Source organism: Camelina sativa, chromosome 9, assembly GCF_030686135.1.
Source record: "Camelina sativa cultivar CO46 ecotype springtype chromosome 9, ASM3068613v1".
Lineage (NCBI taxonomy): Eukaryota > Viridiplantae > Streptophyta > Magnoliopsida > Brassicales > Brassicaceae > Camelina > Camelina sativa.
Genome location: NC_141888.1, coordinates 36,477,586 through 36,496,424, shown reverse-complemented (window position 1 = coordinate 36,496,424; position 18,839 = coordinate 36,477,586). Strand labels below are relative to the sequence as shown.

The window sequence follows — 18,839 nt, the reverse complement described above, 5'->3', positions numbered from 1 at the left end:
GAATTTTGTAAATTTAAGTTTGAGCTAAAATGCATTAAATTATCTCATTCATTAATTTCTCAAAAATCATTTCATTTCAAATGACTCCAAAATGTCATTTTCATTTAACACTCCATAACATGATAATATTTGAGGATGCATTGACATCCATTATATATTGAATTGAATTTGTCTTCATGTCAACTAATATAACACATCACAAACTTGTAAATTATTAAATTATGAAAAATTTATGCATAAAGTGGAAATATGGTAGATCTTTCTTTTGATAAGATGAATAAACCTCTTGTAAGTGCATACATGCTAATGTTAATGTATAATTGTATATAGTTTCCCCTGACTGAAATCAGAAATTTTTGAAACAACAAAAGAAATATTTTAATTTTTGTGTTAATCTTTGGATAAATATGTGATCTAGCTTAATAAAATTGCCGCATATGAGATCTATCCACGTAAAATTTCCACGCTACATTTTATACCCTGAATATAATTTCTTTGTAATAACTTAAAAGTGAGCTTCCAAAAATTTCATAAACATGCTTGACTCATTTTTTGAAAAACATTATCATAAAACAAAACTATATTATCTAAATAACCAAAATTCCTTGAGAAAAATGGCAAAAACAAAACGAGTCATCTTAAACGAAACTTGTTTTTTTTTTTTTTTTTTTAATATTCACGCTGGTACATAGAATTCATTTTATATAACATACCAAGAAAGACAAGCATATATATGAATGCATTAATTCATCTCATTCGGGTTTATTATCGTACGTCTTTACTTTATTTATATAGTAGAAGCAAAGCATCCGTCATTGTAGTTGAGTATATCATCTGAGCAGCTTGGGATCTGAATCTGTAGTTCCTTTCCTCATCATCGCCACAAATTCCTCGTAGTTTATCCTCCCATCCTATATATCAGTCACAATCATCATCATCATTATCATCATCATCATCCATCATCATTAGACCGAAACAAAAAAGAATCAGAAGTAAATGTTTTCCTTACGTTGTCGGTATCAACATCATCGATAACTTCATCTATGGTCGCATCATCACCCATACCGTATTGTGTCATGGAATGTTTAAGCTCATCCCTTGTGATAAACCTGATTTTTTAAAAAGGAATAACGTGTTAGTTGTGTTTTATTTAGGTGAATTAGAAGGAGACGTGTATAAGAACTAAGAATACAAACCCGCTTCTGTCCTTGTCGAAGAATTTGAATGCTTCTATCAAATTCTCTTCTTTCTCCAATCTATGGCGATGCATTGTTGCTGTTATAAACTCAATGTAATCAATCGTCCCACTTTTGTCCACATCAGCCTATATATCAACATAAAACAATTTAAAAAGTTTTGCATGGTTTGATAATTAAACAATTGGATATTTGGATATATATATATATATATATATATATATTTGTTTTTTTCTTACAGCTTCCATGAGTTGTTTGATTTCAGATTCTGTAAGCTTAGATCCAAGACGATGTAACCCGCTTCTTAGTTCATCAAAAGTGATGGTTCCACTACTATCTGTATCCATGTTCTTAAACATTTGCTTTAATCCCTTTATCTCTTCTTCTGATAAGTTTTCCGCTATCACCTAATTATAAAAACAGAGAATTTCAAAATTTCATTTTTTTTTTAGACCGGTCTTGAAATCAACTTGGAGATGGAAAATAATCATATACTTTACCTTCAAGGCAAGTTTCTTAAGCTTGTTCATTGCGCGGAACTGCTTCATCCTAATGAGAACAGCGCTATCGATAGGTTTATCTGATATTTTGCTGTCTGTCATCCATGGATGCTCTGTTTTTTTTTGTTTGAATAAAACAAAAACCGCAACAAAAGACCGGTTAGTTAGGACTTTCGGAGGTAGAATATGTTACAAATGTATATGCATTGCAAAACATACCAAGTGCTTCAGCTGCTGTAATCCTTTTTTTAGGATCTATTGTCAACATTTTTCTAATCAAATCTTTTGCGCTTTCCGATATAGTATGCCAAGGAGAAGTCTCAAGATCCAGTTTCCCTTCCAAAACCGCCGCAAATATAGTCTTTTCGGTCTCTAAAGAAAGAGTACCAAATATAACGTTGGATATTATGTCTTAACATTCTTCAAGTTGAGTATGTAACAATAAACTTTAGATTCAAATTGTTTTTGCATACCTCCCCAAAATGGAGGAACACCACTGAGAAGAATGTAAAGCATGACACCCGCGCTCCATACATCGATCTCTTTCCCATAGTTTCGATGTAGAACTTCAGGTGCAACGTAGTATGCGCTCCCAACTATATCTCTATACACTTTGCCTACATAAAATTTGTCATATGCACGTAAGGATTTCAATATGCAGTATCAAAGTTTAGCCTAATATACATTCAAACAGATTCAATACTAGCCCTTCGGTCTGAAAAGTCTTTGGTGTGAATTTTTATATTTTTTGTTGTCATTTTTTGAAGTCTTGTGGGAAACATCTGTTGACTTGGGTTGACCCAAGTCGTTTTCGAAGTTGACTTGGTGTCACACTAGATTAACCCCACACGGAGATACAATGTCGCTATCTTTTTTTCTTGATTCTACAACAAGTTTAAACATAATGGTTTATCTCCTAAACACACTCAATTACTCAATGTAAAAGCAAAGACAAATCTTTTAAACAAGAAACTTAATTTTGGTTCTAACGTTAGAAAAGAAACAGTAGTCGTTATTTGAGTAATCAAGAAGTCAAGAAGAGATGAATTTAACGTTACGTTTTACCTTCTTCGATGAAAACAGAGAGTCCAAAATCAGTAGCCTTGATCTGAGAATCTTGTTCGTTACTAACAAGCAGGAAATTCTCAGGCTTCAGGTCTCTATGAGCAACGCCCATGAAATGACAAACATGAACAACGTTAACGATCTGTTTGAAGATATTAGCAGCTTCTTTCTCAGAGTAACTCCCTTTCTTGATGATACGATCAAAGAGCTCTCCTCCAGAACAGAGCTCCATGACGACGTGAAGATTCTCTTTGTCTTCATACGCGCCTCGAAACTCGACGATGTTTGGCTGACCCGTGAGGTGTTGCAAGATCATGACCTCACGTCTCACGTCTTCGATGTCTTTGCGACGTATGAGTTTACGTTTTGAGATGGATTTGCAAGCGTATTCTCTGCCGTTGGATTTGTCAGTGCATCGGTAGGTGATTCCGAACTGGCCACGGCCGAGTTCTTTGTGGAGGTCGTAGAGAGCTGAGAGATCGATCATTGGTCGGTTTAGGATTGGACCGATTTGAGAACCGGAGGAGGAGGAAGGATGATGAGGAGGAGGGGGAGCCGGTTTGGGTTTGGGCTGAGGAGTGGAGGTGAAGTTACTGGTTTGGCCTTGAGTAACGGTTGGTTTAGGGAGAGGTTGGTAGTGATGACGAGGGCTAGAATCGGAAGAAGAAGAGATTGGGATCTCATGGGTTTGAGATTTGGAGAAGCAAAACCCCATAATGTTTCTTCTAAAGAAATGTTTTGTTCGAATGTTTTTGTTTCTTTGGTTTTTGGTCGCTTTATTTGGGTTTTTAAGCATGTGAGCAAAGTAGATCGGTCTTGTTCCGTGATTTTTATTAGACTTTTTTTGTTTTTGTTTTTAGAAATAAAAGGAGAATACACAAAAACGAAAATTTAAAAGAGACGACAATAATGTTGCACTGATTTGGGTTTGTGGGGGTGCCTTGCTTTTGCGTTTAGAGAAGGTTAGGGTATCATTTTTCTTCATTGTGGCCCCTTGGAGAGGGTCTCTTCTAGGTTCCCTTCTCCTTTTGGTAATACAATACAGTAGTAGTAGTACATAATTATCAAACCTCACGAATAATTAAGTTTGTTTTAAGATGATTAAATAACGAATAATTAAGTTTGTTTTAAGATGATTAAATAGATTACGGAGATTGCGTTGGAAAAAAGGACAAATTAAAGGTTCAACAATCACATTGATTCCTTTACTTCGGTGGTTTCCTTGTCATCATGATTTCTTTCCACAACTTATAAACATTATAATCAGGGTTTTGTTGGGTAACCAAAGTACAAAAAAAAATAAGAAGGTATTGTCAATACGACATCGTTTCATCGATTTTTATTCACTTTGGAACATATTACAGAACCAAAAAATCACAAATATTGGAAGATAACAAAATATATATAGCTCTCTTTTTTTTGTTTCTCTATATAAACATCAAACAAATACATCACAAAATTCACAGTTTTCACCTGGAAAGAGTTTTCGATAGGATAAGAGTTTCTTCCATTACCTGATTTAACTGGTTGCGTCTCGGCTGTAGAATTGGTCAAGTGTCTTAGCAGGGATACGATGAAGAAGCTCGCGTGGGAAGATACGGAGCAATGTCCAAGCTAAGTCCAGCGACTGGAAGATGTTTCGTGTGTCGTAAGCTCCTTGCATCACAAACTTTCTCTCAAACTTGTCTAAAAACTCTAGATAGAGCAGATCCTCTGAAGAAAGTGCTTCTTCTCCAACAACAGCTTTCATCGCTTGAACATCTTTACCAATTGCATAATTAGCATACAGTTGGTTCGACACATCTGAATGGTCTTTGCGAGTCATGCCTTCGCCAATAGCGCTCTAACAGAACGAGGAATGATACGTTAATAAAGAGATCTAGAGAGAAAATGTGATCGGTATTAATCAAAGTGGAGTTGGATTCTAACCTTCATTAAACGAGAAAGAGATGGAAGCACGTTGATGGGTGGATATATCTGTTTGTTAGGGAAGAAGCAAAGATGAAATTTGATTCAGAGCCCAATCATAATATAAGTGAAATCGGTAAGATCAGGGTCTCGCGGGGATTATTACCTGTCTGTTGTGAAGCTGTCTATCAATATATATCTGACCTTCAGTAATGTAACCAGTAAGATCTGGAGTTGGATGCGTGATATCTGATTGTGTTTTTAAAAAACAACAAAGAGTATAAGTATTAAGGTTTCCTAAGAAACAAAAAAGAAATCTGGGAACTGAGATATGATTGTTCACCGTCATTGGGCATAGTGAGGATTGGGATTTGGGTGATGGAACCTTTTCTTCCTTCGATACGCCCAGCACGTTCATAAATAGTAGCAAGATCAGTGTACATATAACCAGGATATCCACGTCTTCCAGGAACTTCTTCTCGGGCAGCAGAAACCTACAGTTTCTCAAGCCTATTATCAAACTTGAAAAATAAAGTTATGTAATAAAGAGACTACTTCAGTTTAAAGTTTTCATTTTACCTCACGAAGGGCATCAGCATAAGAACTCATATCGGTCAATATAACAAGGACGTGTTTCCCACATTCATAAGCCAGATATTCAGCTGTTGTGAGGGCAATTCGAGGAGTGATGATTCTCTCAATGGTTGGGTCATTGGCCTGTTAAAATAATGGAAGGTCAGTTCCGTTTGAAGGTAAGAAATATTACACAAAAAAAAAAGCAAGATATGATAATAATAAGCTTTAGAAGTCACAACTAGTAAATATACCAGGTTCAGGAAAAGAGTAACTCTCTCCATTGATCCATTTTCTTCAAAATCTCGCTTGAAGAACTGAGCTGTCTCCATGTTCACACCCATAGCTGCAAACACAATTGCAAAATTGTCCTCTCCATGATCCTATAAAACCACAAGAGGGGGGACACATCATGGCTTTAATGAGCGACAAACAAACGTTGAAGAAGAATGTCTACAAACAAGGATTTTTAACTTTTTTTTATAACAGAAACAGAGTTTCCTTTAAAAGCAAAGAGCATCTCCAAATTGAAGGCCTTTAGATATACCACAAAGTAATCAATAACACTTGTAGAAACAATTTCAACTCAAATAAGTGCTTCAGCGAATTCTTCTGATTATAATATATATGTGGTGATACTGGTTACAAGGATTACCTCAAGTAGATCAACAGTTTTCTCCAAACGCTTGACAAGACCAGCCTGACGACAAATCTGAGCAGCAATTTCATTATGTGGAAGACCAGCAGCAGAGAAAAGAGGAATCTTCTGTCCACGAGCAATGGAATTCATGACATCGATGGTCGAAATCCCTGTCTGAATCATCTCTTCTGGATAGGTTCTTTCACTGGGGTTGATTGAACTTCCTATCAATATGACACACAGACACATTTAAGGAAAAAACCGAAACAAATAGACAGGATATTGCTTCAGAGATATCAATGGAGCAATTTACATCTAGAAGCTTACCTGAGATATCAAGGTATGCCTCTGGCAAAATAGGAGGGCCATTATCAATTGGTTTTCCAGAACCGTTAAATATGCGGCCAAGCATGTCCAATGATACAGGTGTTTTCAAAACCTAAAACACACAAGTTGATAAACAGGTCCCAAACACATCAACCAACCAATTTTCACAAAAGAACAGGCAAAACACTGGAAGAAAGAATGCTTTAATGGAAAGTTACCTCTCCAGTAAATTGCACAGTGGTAAACTTGTTGTCAATTCCAGATGTCCCTTCAAAAACCTGAAACCCTTAGCCGAGTAAGTCAATGTGGAAAATGACATATTCACTGAATAACATGGACAAAATGTTTAAACCTGGACAACAGCTTTCTCGCCATCGACTTCCAAAACCTGACCACGTCTTGTAGATCCATCTCCTAAGCGAATATTAACAATCTCCTGGTACTTTGGACCCTGGTACAAGCAAATTGTTAGTCAGTTATGTTTCTCTCCCTCACAAAGTAAAATGAATCAAAAATTCAAAAGTTATGATCTTACTTTCACTTTGTCAAGAATGACCAATGGTCCTGCAACACCAGAAACAGTTCTGTACTCTGCAATTCAAAGATCCATGACCCTGATCAGTCTTATCTTATAGCAGAATCAAAAAAAGAGCCAGAGTGTGCTAAAAAGATCTCCATAAAATCGAGATTTGGAGAAGTAAGTTCTAAATAAACAAGATCAAATGCTTAATCAAACTGCAATAACAAAGGATTGAACTACAAACGAATCCATATATCGATGGGGTGACTTACCCATGCCGATCTCCAAAGTTCCTTCTTCCACGTCGATATCATTCTCCCCCATTTTCACAGATCAAGCCTCTCCTGGTTACAAAATCAATGGAAAAAAATTCGATCCAATTATCATACAAACTCAGATGGAGAAAAATTCCGGTGAAAGAGAACAAGGTAAGAGACTCAATCGAATTGCGCAACGATGATCTGAATCAACAAAGACACGTACCTGGAACGATCTCCGATTCGAGCCGAGAGAGAGAGAGAGAGAGAGAGTTATGGTTTACGTCTGTGACTACTAATCAAGTTCCTTCTCTGTGAACGTGGTTAGACCATATCTCAAATATCTTAATTATTTTATGGGTCCCGGATCGCAATTTATGTTTTATATGTTTTTGTACAAAAAGGCTTCTGTTTACTTTTAGTTCCATTTATAGACCAAACTCTGTAAATTGAAATAACAGCCCATTATTAGCTTACGTTTTTGCCACGCCAGCAAAAATAGAATCAACGGTTGGAGATGAAAGAGAGTTGTGTCTAGCTTAGCTTCCGAGCAATCGTGACCGTTGCTTACACTCACCGTCACTCTCTCTGGTTCCTTTTTAATAATATAAATCTCCGGCGATCACGGGAAGAGAGAAAGAGTGTGATCGAGGGAATGATGATTCGAACGGTTTTGTTGTTCCTTCTCGTCGTCTTCATCATCGGGACGCGAGTAGAAGCGCAGTTAGTGCCACCGGTGAGGCAAGATGGTTTCGTTTACCCACCGGGTCATCGGTTTGACCCGAATACTATACTGATTGAGGCGTTTTATGACCCGGTTTGCCCGGATAGTAGAGACTCTTGGCCGCCTCTGAAGCAAGCTCTTCATCACTATGGATCTCGCGTTGCTCTTTTCCTCCATCTCCTTCCTTTACCGTCAGTTCTCTAGTTTCTCTCTTTGCCTTCAATTTGTGTTCTGAGCTTAGTTATAATTTCAATTTCGTTCCTCTATTGATTGATTCTAAGTTTCTAACTATCATAACGAGAAATAGCATATGAAAGGTTTGGACTTTAAAGTATGTTTCGCTCTCTGTTTTATGAATGGTTCATTTGAGATTTGTCAAAAACAAACTGTTCTTGTAATCAAGCTTGGCTTTTTTTGGAATTTGCAGCTACCATGATAATGCATATGTAACATCTCGGGCTTTACACATTGTGAATACTAAAAACGCCAATGCTACGTTCAGTTTGCTGGAAGGGTTCTTCAAGCATCAGGTTTGTTCAATGTTTGATAGTAAAAACTTTTTTTGCAGGTCTCGGAAACATAAGAGTGATCTTAATCTTGTAGTCTTGTAGAAAGCTATAAAACTTAGCTCTCTCTGAATCTCTCTACTGATAATTATATTGTTTGAATCTAAGAATTGTTATGTGATGTTTGTATGGTTCTCTGAAACTGTGTTTTTTTTTGACAGACAATGTTCTACAATGCGCAAACACAGCTCCTTTCAAGACCTGCAGTTATGGAGAAAATAGTCCAGCTTGGAACAGCCACGTTGGGAAACTCATATCAATCGGTCCTCAAATCCGGTTTCGCCGACAAAAAATCTGATCGTGCAACCAGGGTATCCTTCAAGGTAATTCTTTCAGCTTCCTTCTTTGACACCTTTCACTGGTTTAGGAACTAAAATTATTTATAGACAGAGACAAGGTGACTGGCTGCTTAGTCATCATCTTATATGTTGCCGTCCCTTTAATATCCCACACAAACAAAAAAATTGAATTGGCGTTAGGGTAGTAGAAGAATACTGAGTTCAAATGACTTAAATCTTGACCTGAAATCGAAGACACTCCATGGCTATTCTCACCGTGTTAACTTAACAAGAAATTAGTTCATATTTTGCTTTTGTGGCGTTATGCATTGCAGTATAGTGCTTCGAGAGGGGTTTATGGGACACCAACCTTCTACGTTAACGGGTTCGTACTGTCTGATGCTGCTTACCCCTCAAATTTCGGAGGATGGAAAAAGATCATTGATCCACTGATTCAACCACATGAGGCAGAGGTATAATAAGATAACCTCGTTTCCTACCATTGAAGATCTAAAGTGCCTTTGCTTATCTGTACTGTAATGTATATGACTTGTTCAAAATGTGTATGTTATTCATAGTAAATTTGTAATTAAGGTAAGTGATCCATATAAAAGCTGGCCAGCCCGGTTATATTAAACAGAATTTGTAATGACAAAGGTGAATTTTATCATATGCTAAGCAAAAAGAGTTGATATATATTTTGGACGTTTAGTGATTTATAAATCGGGAGAAGCTTAAATTTTCAAAACATCACTAACACTATATTAATCTACATAAATGTTTAAACAAACAACATTTTAAATAGTAGAATCAATAACATCACATATTCACATGTAGAATTTCGTATATTGCTAGTTTTACGTGTATTATTTTTAGTCCAGGTTATCCATATCTTACAACTGTGGCCTACTTTTTGTTTGAATAGTAGTGAACAAAACGTATCCTCCATCTGTTCTTGTGTAGTTGTGTTAACGTCGTGAGGAGGTGTGACGATGTGATCATGTGACAAGCTTTGTTAAAAGATTAAGGATCATATGCTAATTTATGTTGTTAGATGGTACAATTTTGGATTGTGCCACAAAAAAAAATGAAAAAAAGCTTAAATGCTTCTCACGTTTGGATGGATCAAGACTTTCCAACAATATTTTATATTGTATTAATGGATTGTCACATTCACAACAGTTTTATATATTTTTAGCTAAGTTCAAACATTTATTTACTTTTCTTTTCTCTTAAGAAAACATAGATCTCAGTTTCTTCTTGATGTTTGACATTTATTATTTTGCTCATAAAATTTCCTAAGAATTATATATATATATATATATATATAACTTTTAAATACTGGTATAGGATGTATTTTACTGTGTGTATAAAACTAATTTTTTTATTATAAGTTCGTCTAAACTAAGCATAGAGTGTTAGTGTACTCGTCTGCAAAAATAAACACAGACACGTTCTCCAAATATTTAAAGTAAACTACAATTTTGTCTTTTTATTATATTAAAAAATACTACTAGTTAGTACTTAGTACCGAAAATCCAGAATTATTATCTATTAATAACTTGTAGATTTGGTTCTCCTCTAAACAATTAATTTTCTTTTATTTTTTCTGAAAAAGCCATTTAGACTTTTTCCTTCGCATTTTGTGCAACTGGATAATCTTTTTTGAAGACTTTATTACAAGAATTTGGAGTTTACATACTCTCTCACAAAACAAAACAAAAAACATATGGCTCAAACTTAACCGAAAAAAACTATTTAAACCGAATTTCTGAACCAATCCTGATTAATTAATTACCGGATCTTCGTTGTACTCGACTGGTTAAGTGACCGGTTTAACTTGATTTAGCGTGGTTTGGTCTGGTTGGGTTTAAAAATAAAAATCGTGAACCGAAACCGATTAGGGTAGTGTGCAACGTGTGTGTGTGTGGAAGAGAAGTAGTGCGGCTGTGGTATATATCAGAGAGAGGCTTTGCAACAAATGGTTCTTCTTAGGGCGTATAAGGAGAAGAAACAAAGCCGTACAAAGAGGGCTCTTCCTTTGGGCATAAACCACCATTTTTCGTTTTATCTGAAATCTTCGTCTCTCTCGTAAGATCTAACCGCAACAACTGCTTAAGGTAAAGCATCAAAAGCTATATCGATTGATTTATTCGAAGATAAATCCCGATTTTATTCTTTTTTTCTTCTGGTTTCGCTCTGTATGTTTTGCTACAAGGATTCGACGAAATCCATAAACCCTAGGTTCTCGCTGATTTTCTTGTTTTCAGATGGATAGGTATCACAGAGTGGAGAAGCCGAAGGCAGATACGCCGATTGATGCGAACGAGATTCGAATCACTAGTCAAGGCAGGGCACGAAACTACATCACCTATGCGATGACTCTTCTTCAGGTATATTTGCATATTCGATGAATCTGTAATGCGTTAATCCAATTCATGTTTATGTAATTTGTTTTATGTGTGTGTGTGTGTGTGTGTGTGACGTGTTGGGAGATTTGGTTTAGGGTTTATGAACGGTTTTTGTCAACTGGTGTGGAGAATGTTTTGAATCCAGAGATCAATATTTTTGATGTTTTAGTATAAGCTCTTTTTGTAATCTAGGCGTTATATTCTTTACAATTAATTTGGGATTATAAAATGATTAGATTCTTTTGCTTCATTTATGTTGACATGAGTTTTGCCTTGTGATTGAACAAATTTATGATGATTCAAGGAATCTTATTAGATAGATGCGTTAGACTTTTTTTGAGTAATTAGTAATGTCATTTGTTGTGTGGTTAAAGATGATTAAGTTTTCCCATTGGGGGATTGTGATTCAGTTGAACAATTTTATTCAGACTTTGTTTTCTTTTTATAGGAAAAAGGTTCTAGTGAAGTTGTATTCAAGGCAATGGGAAGAGCTATCAACAAGACTGTGACCATTGTAGAGCTGATCAAGGTAATTTTGAGATTTGTCATTGTCCAAATTCACTAAACGTGGTTCAGTTGATGGGTTATCTGAAAATGTTCTTTTTAATATGTTACGCAGAGAAGGATCCCTGATCTTCATCAGAACACATCGATTGGATCCACAGACATAACAGACACATGGGAACCACTTGAGGAAGGCCTTCTACCGTAAGGGGCCATTGAAACTTTTATAAAAACGCATTTTCAATATGTTCACCTGTTACTGTTACTTATTTCTTTCCTTTTCTCCTTGTCTTGAAGTTTGGAGACTACAAGGCATGTATCAATGATAACCATTACACTATCCAAGAATGAGCTTAATACATCTTCTGTTGGGTGAGATTCTAGTTTTCCGTTTGATGTTTCTGAACATTTTTTGTTTCTTTGTAGTCCAGCATAGTCAGATACGTGCTTTATGTCTGAAGCAATTGTCTATTGAGAGAGTCTGTCTCTGGCCAGACTCTGGCTGACAAAAAAAAAACTGCATATTTTTGACAAGCATCTTTAATGTTGTATCTGATTTTTATAGGCAAATGATGTTTCAGGTACCAGTGCCCGATTCCTATTGAGATGGTGAAGCCAATGGGCGATATCGATTACGAAGGACGAGGTTTGTTGATATCACTCTCAGTGACTTTCTTAATCCCACTTTTACTTGCTGTCTTCATAAGTTTTCTTTTGCATTTTTCTTGTAGAGGGTTCACCTGGTGCCAGAGGAAGGGGAAGGGGAAGAGGAAGGGGAAGGGGCAGAGGAAGGGGACGAGGCGGCAGAGGTTAGAATACTTTCGAAATAATCTATTTAGATCATCACTCATCCCAAATCTCATTGAGATTTTGAACATACGATTCATGGATATCATGCTAAGTTTTATGTTTCATCTGTTTGCTCTCAGGAAATGCTTATGTGAACGTTGAGTATGAAGATGGAGGTTATGAACGTGACCAGTCCTATGGACGCGGCAGAGGACGTGGCAGAGGACGCAGCAGTCGTGGTCGTGGGAGAGGAGGATACAATGGTCCTCCAAATGAGTATGATGCACCACAGGATGGAGGTTACGGTTATGATGCTCCTCATGAACACCGTGGATATGATGACCGTGGTGGTCACGATGGTCCTCAGCAAGGCCGTGGCGGTTATGATGGTCCTCAGCAAGGCCGTGGCGGTTATGATGGTCCTCAGCAAGGCCGTGGCGGTTATGATGGTCCTTCTCAAGGCCGTGGTGGCTACGATGGTCCTTCTCAAGGCCGTGGTGGCTATGATGGTCCTCAGGGACGCGGTAAAATAATCAGAGCATAGCTTTTTCTTTTTTACCAGGTTCTTAGTACTGTAATTGTTGGGAATAAGACATGAGTTTTGATGCAGGGCGTGGGCGTGGACGCGGAAGGGCAGGTCGTGGAAGAGGTGGAGGAGGAGGTCGTGGTGGATTCAACAACAACCGATCAGATGGACCACCAATTCAGGCAGCTGCTTGAGAGTGAGGTTTCGCTTAGACAAACATAAAAAGAAAAAAAAGCCCAAGTCGTTGGATGTTTTTTTCTATATCCTTGCTCTCTGTCTCTCTTTCTATGTTTGCTTCTTCTGTTCATCAAGAAGACATGTTTGCTGCCATAAAAGTGTATCTCTTTCCCCTTTCTTTTTCTTCTTTAATCCATTGATTCACAGTTTTTTTTTTTTGAGTTTGTGGTCTGTTTTGTTTCTTTTCTAGAGTCGCTTAGGGTATAGTATATGTTCAATTTATTTTATGGTTGGTTAGAGAAGAACTAATGAGGCGTCCTCTTTTCATTTTTGTTTTTGTTTGTCATCTCTTCTGTTTTGTAGTTTTTGTTTAGGTGAGAGTGAGACACACAGTTTGGACAAATTAACTCTTTTTCTTGTTTGGTTATCAGTTTTTTTTAATGTGATGGAACAGTTGATTCTTTTATTTCTACGCACCCTTTTAATATTATATACATGTCGAAAGGCATTTACTCGAACGCATGCATTGTTGATACGAAAGAAAACGACGGATTAATAATAACCAGAGAAGCAGAAGCCATCGATTCTCGAATTTGCTTCAGGACTCTTTTGTAGTTCTTTACATCGTTTTTCTTGGGTTAAAAGTTAAAAATCCTAGTTAAGATTAATACAGGTCCATGACAAAAAAATCGTCAGCATTTTGACACAAGTTAAAAAAAAAAAATAAACGCCGTTGCCGGGGATCGAACCCGGGTCACCCGCGTGACAGGCGGGAATACTTACCACTATACTACAACGACTTTGTTGTTCTTTCCAACGATACAATCAATTTATTAGTAAATTATAATTCTGTCTTGAAGGAAAAGAAAGGAAAATAGTTTGGGTATGAAAAAGGAAAATATATGATTTACTTATATGTTCTTAATCCCTCAGAAGGCCACAAAACTCTCCCATCAATTTGTTGAAGAAACTGAGATTCGCGAAGAAAAAAGATGACTCAAGATGTGGAGATGAAAGATAATCACACCCCAACTCAATCCGTAGTCTCTGCTACTACCTCTACTCTGCAGCGTAAGTCTTCGATCTTTTTTATCCTTCAGTTTTCGCTACTAGGGTTGCTTTTTTCCTTTTCTCAAAATTTGATTTCAATTGGAATGCTTTCTTCTTTTTGTCCCCAGATTTGAAGGAGATTGCAGCTCTGATCGATACCGGTTCTTACACCAAAGAAGTCCGTCGAATTGCTCGTGCTGTACGTCTCACCGTTGGACTACGACAGAAGCTCACCGCTTCTGTGCTCTCTTCTTTCCTTGATTTCGCTTTGGTTCCTGGATCCGAGGCTCACACTCGTATTTCTCCTTTTGTTCCTAAGGTATCTACTTTGATTTCCGTGTAATTGTGAATTCTTAGCTTATTTAGGTTCTGTAACTTGCTCAATTTTAGATTACCCCTTCTATTTTGAATGCGCCTAGCTGATGTTTGGATATTTATTTTTTTAATGATGGGTTTCAGAGTGATGAACATGACATGGAAGTTGATACAGCATCATCAACATCTCAAGCTCCTCCTAAGCATTTACCTGCTGAGCTCGAGATTTACTGCTACTTTATTGTTCTTCTTTTTCTCATTGATCAGAAGAAGTACAACGAGGTTTACTTTTTTCTTCTCTCTCTTTTTAAGGGTCTTTGTTTTACATACTTTGTTGATTTAGTCTTGTTTGAGGTCTCTAATTTACAGATGTGCTTTTGCTTTCTTATCTTTTTCAGGCTAAAGTTTGTTCTTCAGCTAGCATTGCTCGCCTCAAGAACGTTAACAGGAGAACCGTTGATGTCATTGCTTCTAAATTGTATTTTTACTACTCTTTAAGCTATGAGCTAACAGATGATCTTGCTGAGATACGTAGGTGAGTAGTTCACTCTCAGTTTGTTTTTCGTCTTTTAAGTCTTTCACATTAGTCAAACAGTCAGTTATCTGAGATTACTTGTATGTATCTATTTCTGTTGCAGTACTCTTCTTGCTCTACATCATTCGGCAACGCTGCGCCATGACGAGTTGGGCCAAGTGCGTAATTTTCAAATTTTCCAAAACAGTCAATCTTATCTGTCTTTTGCTTTGATACTTATAACTGCCTTTCATGTTGCAGGAAACACTTTTGAATCTGTTGCTCCGCAACTATCTCCACTACAATCTCTACGACCAAGCAGAGAAGCTTAGGTCAAAGGCACCTCGATTTGAGGCACACTCTAACCAACAGGTAACCTTTCAGTCTTGCCTCCAAATAATTGGCATCGTGGCTTTCTAGTTTTAGGTTATTGTGTATATCTATTTATCTGATGCTTACTTTTGCCAACTTTTCACTCTCAGTTTCTTCATATTGCATTCACATATTCCTATTTCACTTATGTTAACTGCTGCTATGCAATGCTCATGTTCTTCTATGTATGTTGCACTATGTTGTACGTTCTGTCATTCAGTTTTCTTGTTTCTCTTGTTATGTTTCTGAATCTGCTCATTCATCATATTTTCTTTAATCTACCTTGCGTGTTCCTTTTCTTCGCTTCATTGAGCCTTCTCCTGATTTCTGAGACCTCCATATTGACAAAAGTATATGTATATTCTCTAGCCGGAGGATACTCATCTCATGATATGATATACAGTTTTGTAGGTACCTGTTTTACTTGGGAAAGATCCGGACGATTCAACTAGAGTACACGGATGCAAAAGAGAGCCTTCTCCAGGCTGCTAGGAAAGCACCTATTGCATCTTTGGGATTCAGGATTCAGTGCAATAAGTGGGCTATTATAGTTCGACTGTTGTTGGGTGAAATTCCAGAACGTTCAATCTTCACTCAAAAGGGAATGGAGAAGCCTCTGAGGCCATACTTTGAGCTAACCAATGTAAGTCCATCATTGCATATGTGACATCCTCATTAGTTGAGGTTCTCTTACTAATACTCTTGTTTATGTTATTGACAGGCTGTGAGGATTGGTGACCTGGAGCTATTTGGGAACGTCCAAGAGAAGTTTGCAAAAACATTTGCGAATGACAGGACTCACAACCTCATAGTTAGACTGCGTCACAACGTCATCAGAACAGGACTTCGCAATATCAGCATCTCTTACTCCAGAATCTCCCTACAAGACGTTGCCCTGAAGCTAAGATTGAACTCAGCAAACCCAGTGGCTGATGCAGAAAGCATTGTTGCTAAAGCTATCAGAGATGGAGCAATCGATGCAACCATTGACCACAAGAATGGTTGGATGGTCTCCAAGGAAACAGGAGACATTTACTCAACCAACGAACCTCAGACAGCGTTTAACTCCAGAATTGCCTTCTGTTTGAACATGCACAATGAAGCGGTCAGAGCCTTGAGGTTCCCTCCAAACACTCATAAGGAGAAAGAAAGTGACGAGAAAAGGAGGGAGAAAAAACAGCAGGAAGAGGAACTCGCCAAATACATGGCTGAGGAAGACGATGATGACTTATAGATCTGATTCAAAATTCTATTTGGCTGTTAAACACTTTTGTTATTTCGAGACATCTCTGCCTTTTGTTGTTGTTGTGCACATCGTTTCCCTTGCTTTATGAAATCAAAAACTCAAAAACTTTTGTTAAATAAGTTCGTTCATTCGGATTAGTATTTGCATAGCTCGTCAAAATTTTCTGATAAATTCACCGTAGAGGCATAATGTGGGTAATACTAAGAATATAAAACATGATTCAAACCCAAGATTAGTAAATGGGCCTTGTTTAAGGCCCATTAGTTATCTAATTCCAAATCGGCGAAGTATCTCCGATTGTGTTTTCTCGCCGTCGAAAGGTTAAACACTCGAAAAGAGTTTTGTTCTGTGTTGTTGTTTTTGTCTGAAACTTACGGAGAATGGAGGAGATTCAGAAGACTGAGGTAACGACGAATCCAGAGACTGAAGATGTTATCGAATTAACTAAGCAAAGTGTAGAAGCATGCGATGAGCAACAGAAGCAGCAAGCTCAAGAAGATGGTGAAAAGCGAGATGAAGACGAAGACGAATTGAGAAAACTGCTTCTTTCAGATATTGGAGAGCTTCCCCTTATTCCTCCTTCAGCTACACAAATCAATTTTGTTTCTTACTTCATCACAGGTTCGTTCACAGCAGATTCAGCTACTGCCCCCTTTTGATAGTTTTGAAGTGAATTAAACCCTTTTTCAATATTGTGTAGATTTCACGAAATCAGGTCATGATCAATACATCTACCGTCACGCTAATGGGTATGTCCAAAGATTGTTCCTTTTGTTTGAATCTCACATTGAAAATAATGGAATTTGGTTCTCTTACTTGTGTGTGCTTGTGTTTGTTTGTTTGTTTGTTAGTTTGTGTGTGATTGGATTGGCACCTACGCATATAGCTTTTAAAGACGAAGGTGGGATCACTAACGTCGATTTCAATGTTGGTAAGTCTGATCGTAGCGTCTTGAAAGTCTCCGGCAAGCGTAAAAAGGTTGCTTTCTCTTGCTTGAAGTTGCAGTTCGAAACTTGTTTTGTTCACTTTCTTTGATTGAGTCGAGCTTCTGGCTTTAGCTTAGTGTTTTTTTCACATGCTCTCTTATTGTGCAGAATGCGTTGCGCTCTGAACCGAATACGGCATTGTGCAAAGTTTCCACTGCAAAAGATACCTATATTGTGAGGTGCAAACGCTTTTTTTCTGGTTTCATCACTTTCCTTTGTTCTAAGTTCCCATATGCAAGAAGATGAAGTTGTTTTTGTTCTGAGTTGGTTTTTTTTTTCACTAGGTGTTGCGTTAAAGGCTCTCTCTTGGAGGTGAACGAGAGATTAATCATGCAACCTGAGCTTCTTAATTCATCGGTAAGAACTAAGAGAAGAGAAAAGTTTGATAATTCATACTTTGTCTTGTCTAACATATCCTCAAATTGATGAACCAATGAAAATCTCATGTTTTTGCTATGAGTGTCTATTGTTGCTGTATCTTCTATAACAATTTGAGCTCTTATGTTATACTTCTAATGTCAAGAATTTTGCTTATGGAATCAGTCGAGTAACTCAAGTAACTTCATCATCGTTTCTTTGACTTTGTACATGAGTAGGATATAAAGCTGATGCTGTTCTGAATCTTGGTTACCTCTTGGCTCCCATATTTATAAGATCTAACATTTATCTCAGGCTGACCGGGAAGGGTATATTGCGATAATCATGCCAACAAGACCTGCAGATTGGACCAAAAACAAGGAATCACTGATAACGCTGGAGGAATATAAAGAAAAGAAAGAAAAAGTACAGTCTGCCGAAACTTTGGAACCGTGTATGCTCTGAAAGCTGATGCTTAAGGCTCAAGTCAGATTAGGTGAAGAACTTTGAAAGATTTTTGCAGTCTTGTTGTTCTACAATATTTATAAAGTTGTTGTCTCGTGTTTTGTTTGCTGGCAACATCATTTTGGGAATGTTCTTCATAAACTTTTTACTTTACCAAAAAAAAAAAACGAAATTACAAAGTATATATAACTTTGAAGTTGCATTATTTTTTTCCTTTTAACAAAACTATAATTCAAGCGTGTAGTGTTCTTTTTGCACATATCTAGTGATGTCAAAACATCCCATTTAACTACCAATTTTTAAAATATATTCTAATCCACGTAAATCTATTTAGACTATTAATTTAAGCTATATATAATTATTTAATTAGATTAGTTAGTTTTTATTTTATATATGAATTTTTAAAAATATACTTTTAGTTATTTGTTGTTATTTACAATTTGTGAGAAAACAGTTTTTGGTGAAAAGTGAAAACCCACAATTTTGTGATTTTGGCAGAAAAACAGTTTTACGTATAAAATAATATGATGTAAATAGAAAATTTAGTTTTTAATATATTTGATACTAATATTT

The 18,839-nt window shown here is 36.8% G+C and overlaps 6 protein-coding genes and 1 non-coding gene across 8 annotated transcripts; 4 read left to right on the top strand and 3 right to left on the bottom strand.

Annotated features, from left to right (window-relative positions):
- Positions 1-633: 633 nt before the first annotated feature.
- LOC104713265 (calcium-dependent protein kinase 29) lies at positions 634-3,871 on the bottom strand. The gene is made up of 8 exons (XM_010430350.3): positions 2,762-3,871; positions 2,170-2,313; positions 1,916-2,068; positions 1,697-1,809; positions 1,436-1,603; positions 1,197-1,324; positions 1,010-1,109; positions 634-911 (listed from the first exon to the last, which is right to left on the bottom strand). The coding sequence occupies exons 1-8, from the start codon at positions 3,555-3,557 to the stop codon at positions 831-833; spliced, it is 1,683 nt and encodes a 560-aa protein (XP_010428652.2). The 5' UTR covers positions 3,558-3,871; the 3' UTR covers positions 634-830.
- Positions 3,872-4,071: 200 nt separating this feature from the next.
- On the bottom strand, positions 4,072-7,389 carry LOC104713264 (V-type proton ATPase subunit B1). Its single transcript, XM_010430348.3, has 13 exons — positions 7,213-7,389; positions 7,002-7,073; positions 6,745-6,800; positions 6,562-6,660; positions 6,428-6,487; positions 6,210-6,321; positions 5,898-6,106; positions 5,497-5,625; positions 5,249-5,386; positions 5,013-5,163; positions 4,836-4,918; positions 4,691-4,738; positions 4,072-4,604 (listed from the first exon to the last, which is right to left on the bottom strand). The coding sequence occupies exons 2-13, from the start codon at positions 7,051-7,053 to the stop codon at positions 4,281-4,283; spliced, it is 1,461 nt and encodes a 486-aa protein (XP_010428650.1). The 5' UTR covers positions 7,054-7,073; positions 7,213-7,389; the 3' UTR covers positions 4,072-4,280.
- An 11-nt stretch (positions 7,390-7,400) lies between these two features.
- Positions 7,401-9,250, top strand: LOC104713263 (uncharacterized). The gene is made up of 4 exons (XM_010430347.3): positions 7,401-7,901; positions 8,138-8,240; positions 8,438-8,599; positions 8,890-9,250. The coding sequence occupies exons 1-4, from the start codon at positions 7,642-7,644 to the stop codon at positions 9,031-9,033; spliced, it is 669 nt and encodes a 222-aa protein (XP_010428649.1). The 5' UTR covers positions 7,401-7,641; the 3' UTR covers positions 9,034-9,250.
- A 1,019-nt stretch (positions 9,251-10,269) lies between these two features.
- LOC104713262 (uncharacterized) lies at positions 10,270-13,427 on the top strand. Its single transcript, XM_010430345.3, has 9 exons — positions 10,270-10,674; positions 10,825-10,947; positions 11,414-11,494; positions 11,585-11,673; positions 11,767-11,841; positions 12,051-12,115; positions 12,201-12,278; positions 12,399-12,782; positions 12,869-13,427. Exons 2-9 carry the CDS (start codon positions 10,825-10,827, stop codon positions 12,976-12,978), a joined length of 1,005 nt encoding a protein of 334 aa, XP_010428647.2. The 5' UTR covers positions 10,270-10,674; the 3' UTR covers positions 12,979-13,427.
- Positions 13,428-13,689: 262 nt separating this feature from the next.
- Positions 13,690-13,761, bottom strand: TRNAD-GUC (transfer RNA aspartic acid (anticodon GUC)). The gene has a single exon. It is a non-coding gene; the product is annotated as a tRNA-Asp (tRNA).
- Positions 13,762-13,830: 69 nt separating this feature from the next.
- On the top strand, positions 13,831-16,574 carry LOC109124624 (26S proteasome non-ATPase regulatory subunit 3 homolog B). Its single transcript, XM_010430344.3, has 8 exons — positions 13,831-14,032; positions 14,140-14,330; positions 14,471-14,608; positions 14,725-14,861; positions 14,965-15,019; positions 15,102-15,212; positions 15,616-15,855; positions 15,934-16,574. The coding sequence occupies exons 1-8, from the start codon at positions 13,954-13,956 to the stop codon at positions 16,444-16,446; spliced, it is 1,464 nt and encodes a 487-aa protein (XP_010428646.1). The 5' UTR covers positions 13,831-13,953; the 3' UTR covers positions 16,447-16,574.
- Positions 16,575-16,699: 125 nt separating this feature from the next.
- LOC104713260 (uncharacterized) lies at positions 16,700-18,410 on the top strand. Of its 2 annotated transcripts, none has more exons than XM_010430343.3 (6): positions 16,700-17,079; positions 17,159-17,207; positions 17,310-17,436; positions 17,553-17,623; positions 17,729-17,801; positions 18,117-18,410. In XM_010430343.3, exons 1-6 carry the CDS (start codon positions 16,839-16,841, stop codon positions 18,264-18,266), a joined length of 711 nt encoding a protein of 236 aa, XP_010428645.1. In that variant the 5' UTR covers positions 16,700-16,838; the 3' UTR covers positions 18,267-18,410. The 2 variants fall into 2 exon arrangements, 1 of the variants encoding a protein (XP_010428645.1); XR_015566684.1 differs by having other exon boundaries at positions 16,760-17,079; positions 17,310-17,389.
- Positions 18,411-18,839: the final 429 nt, after the last annotated feature.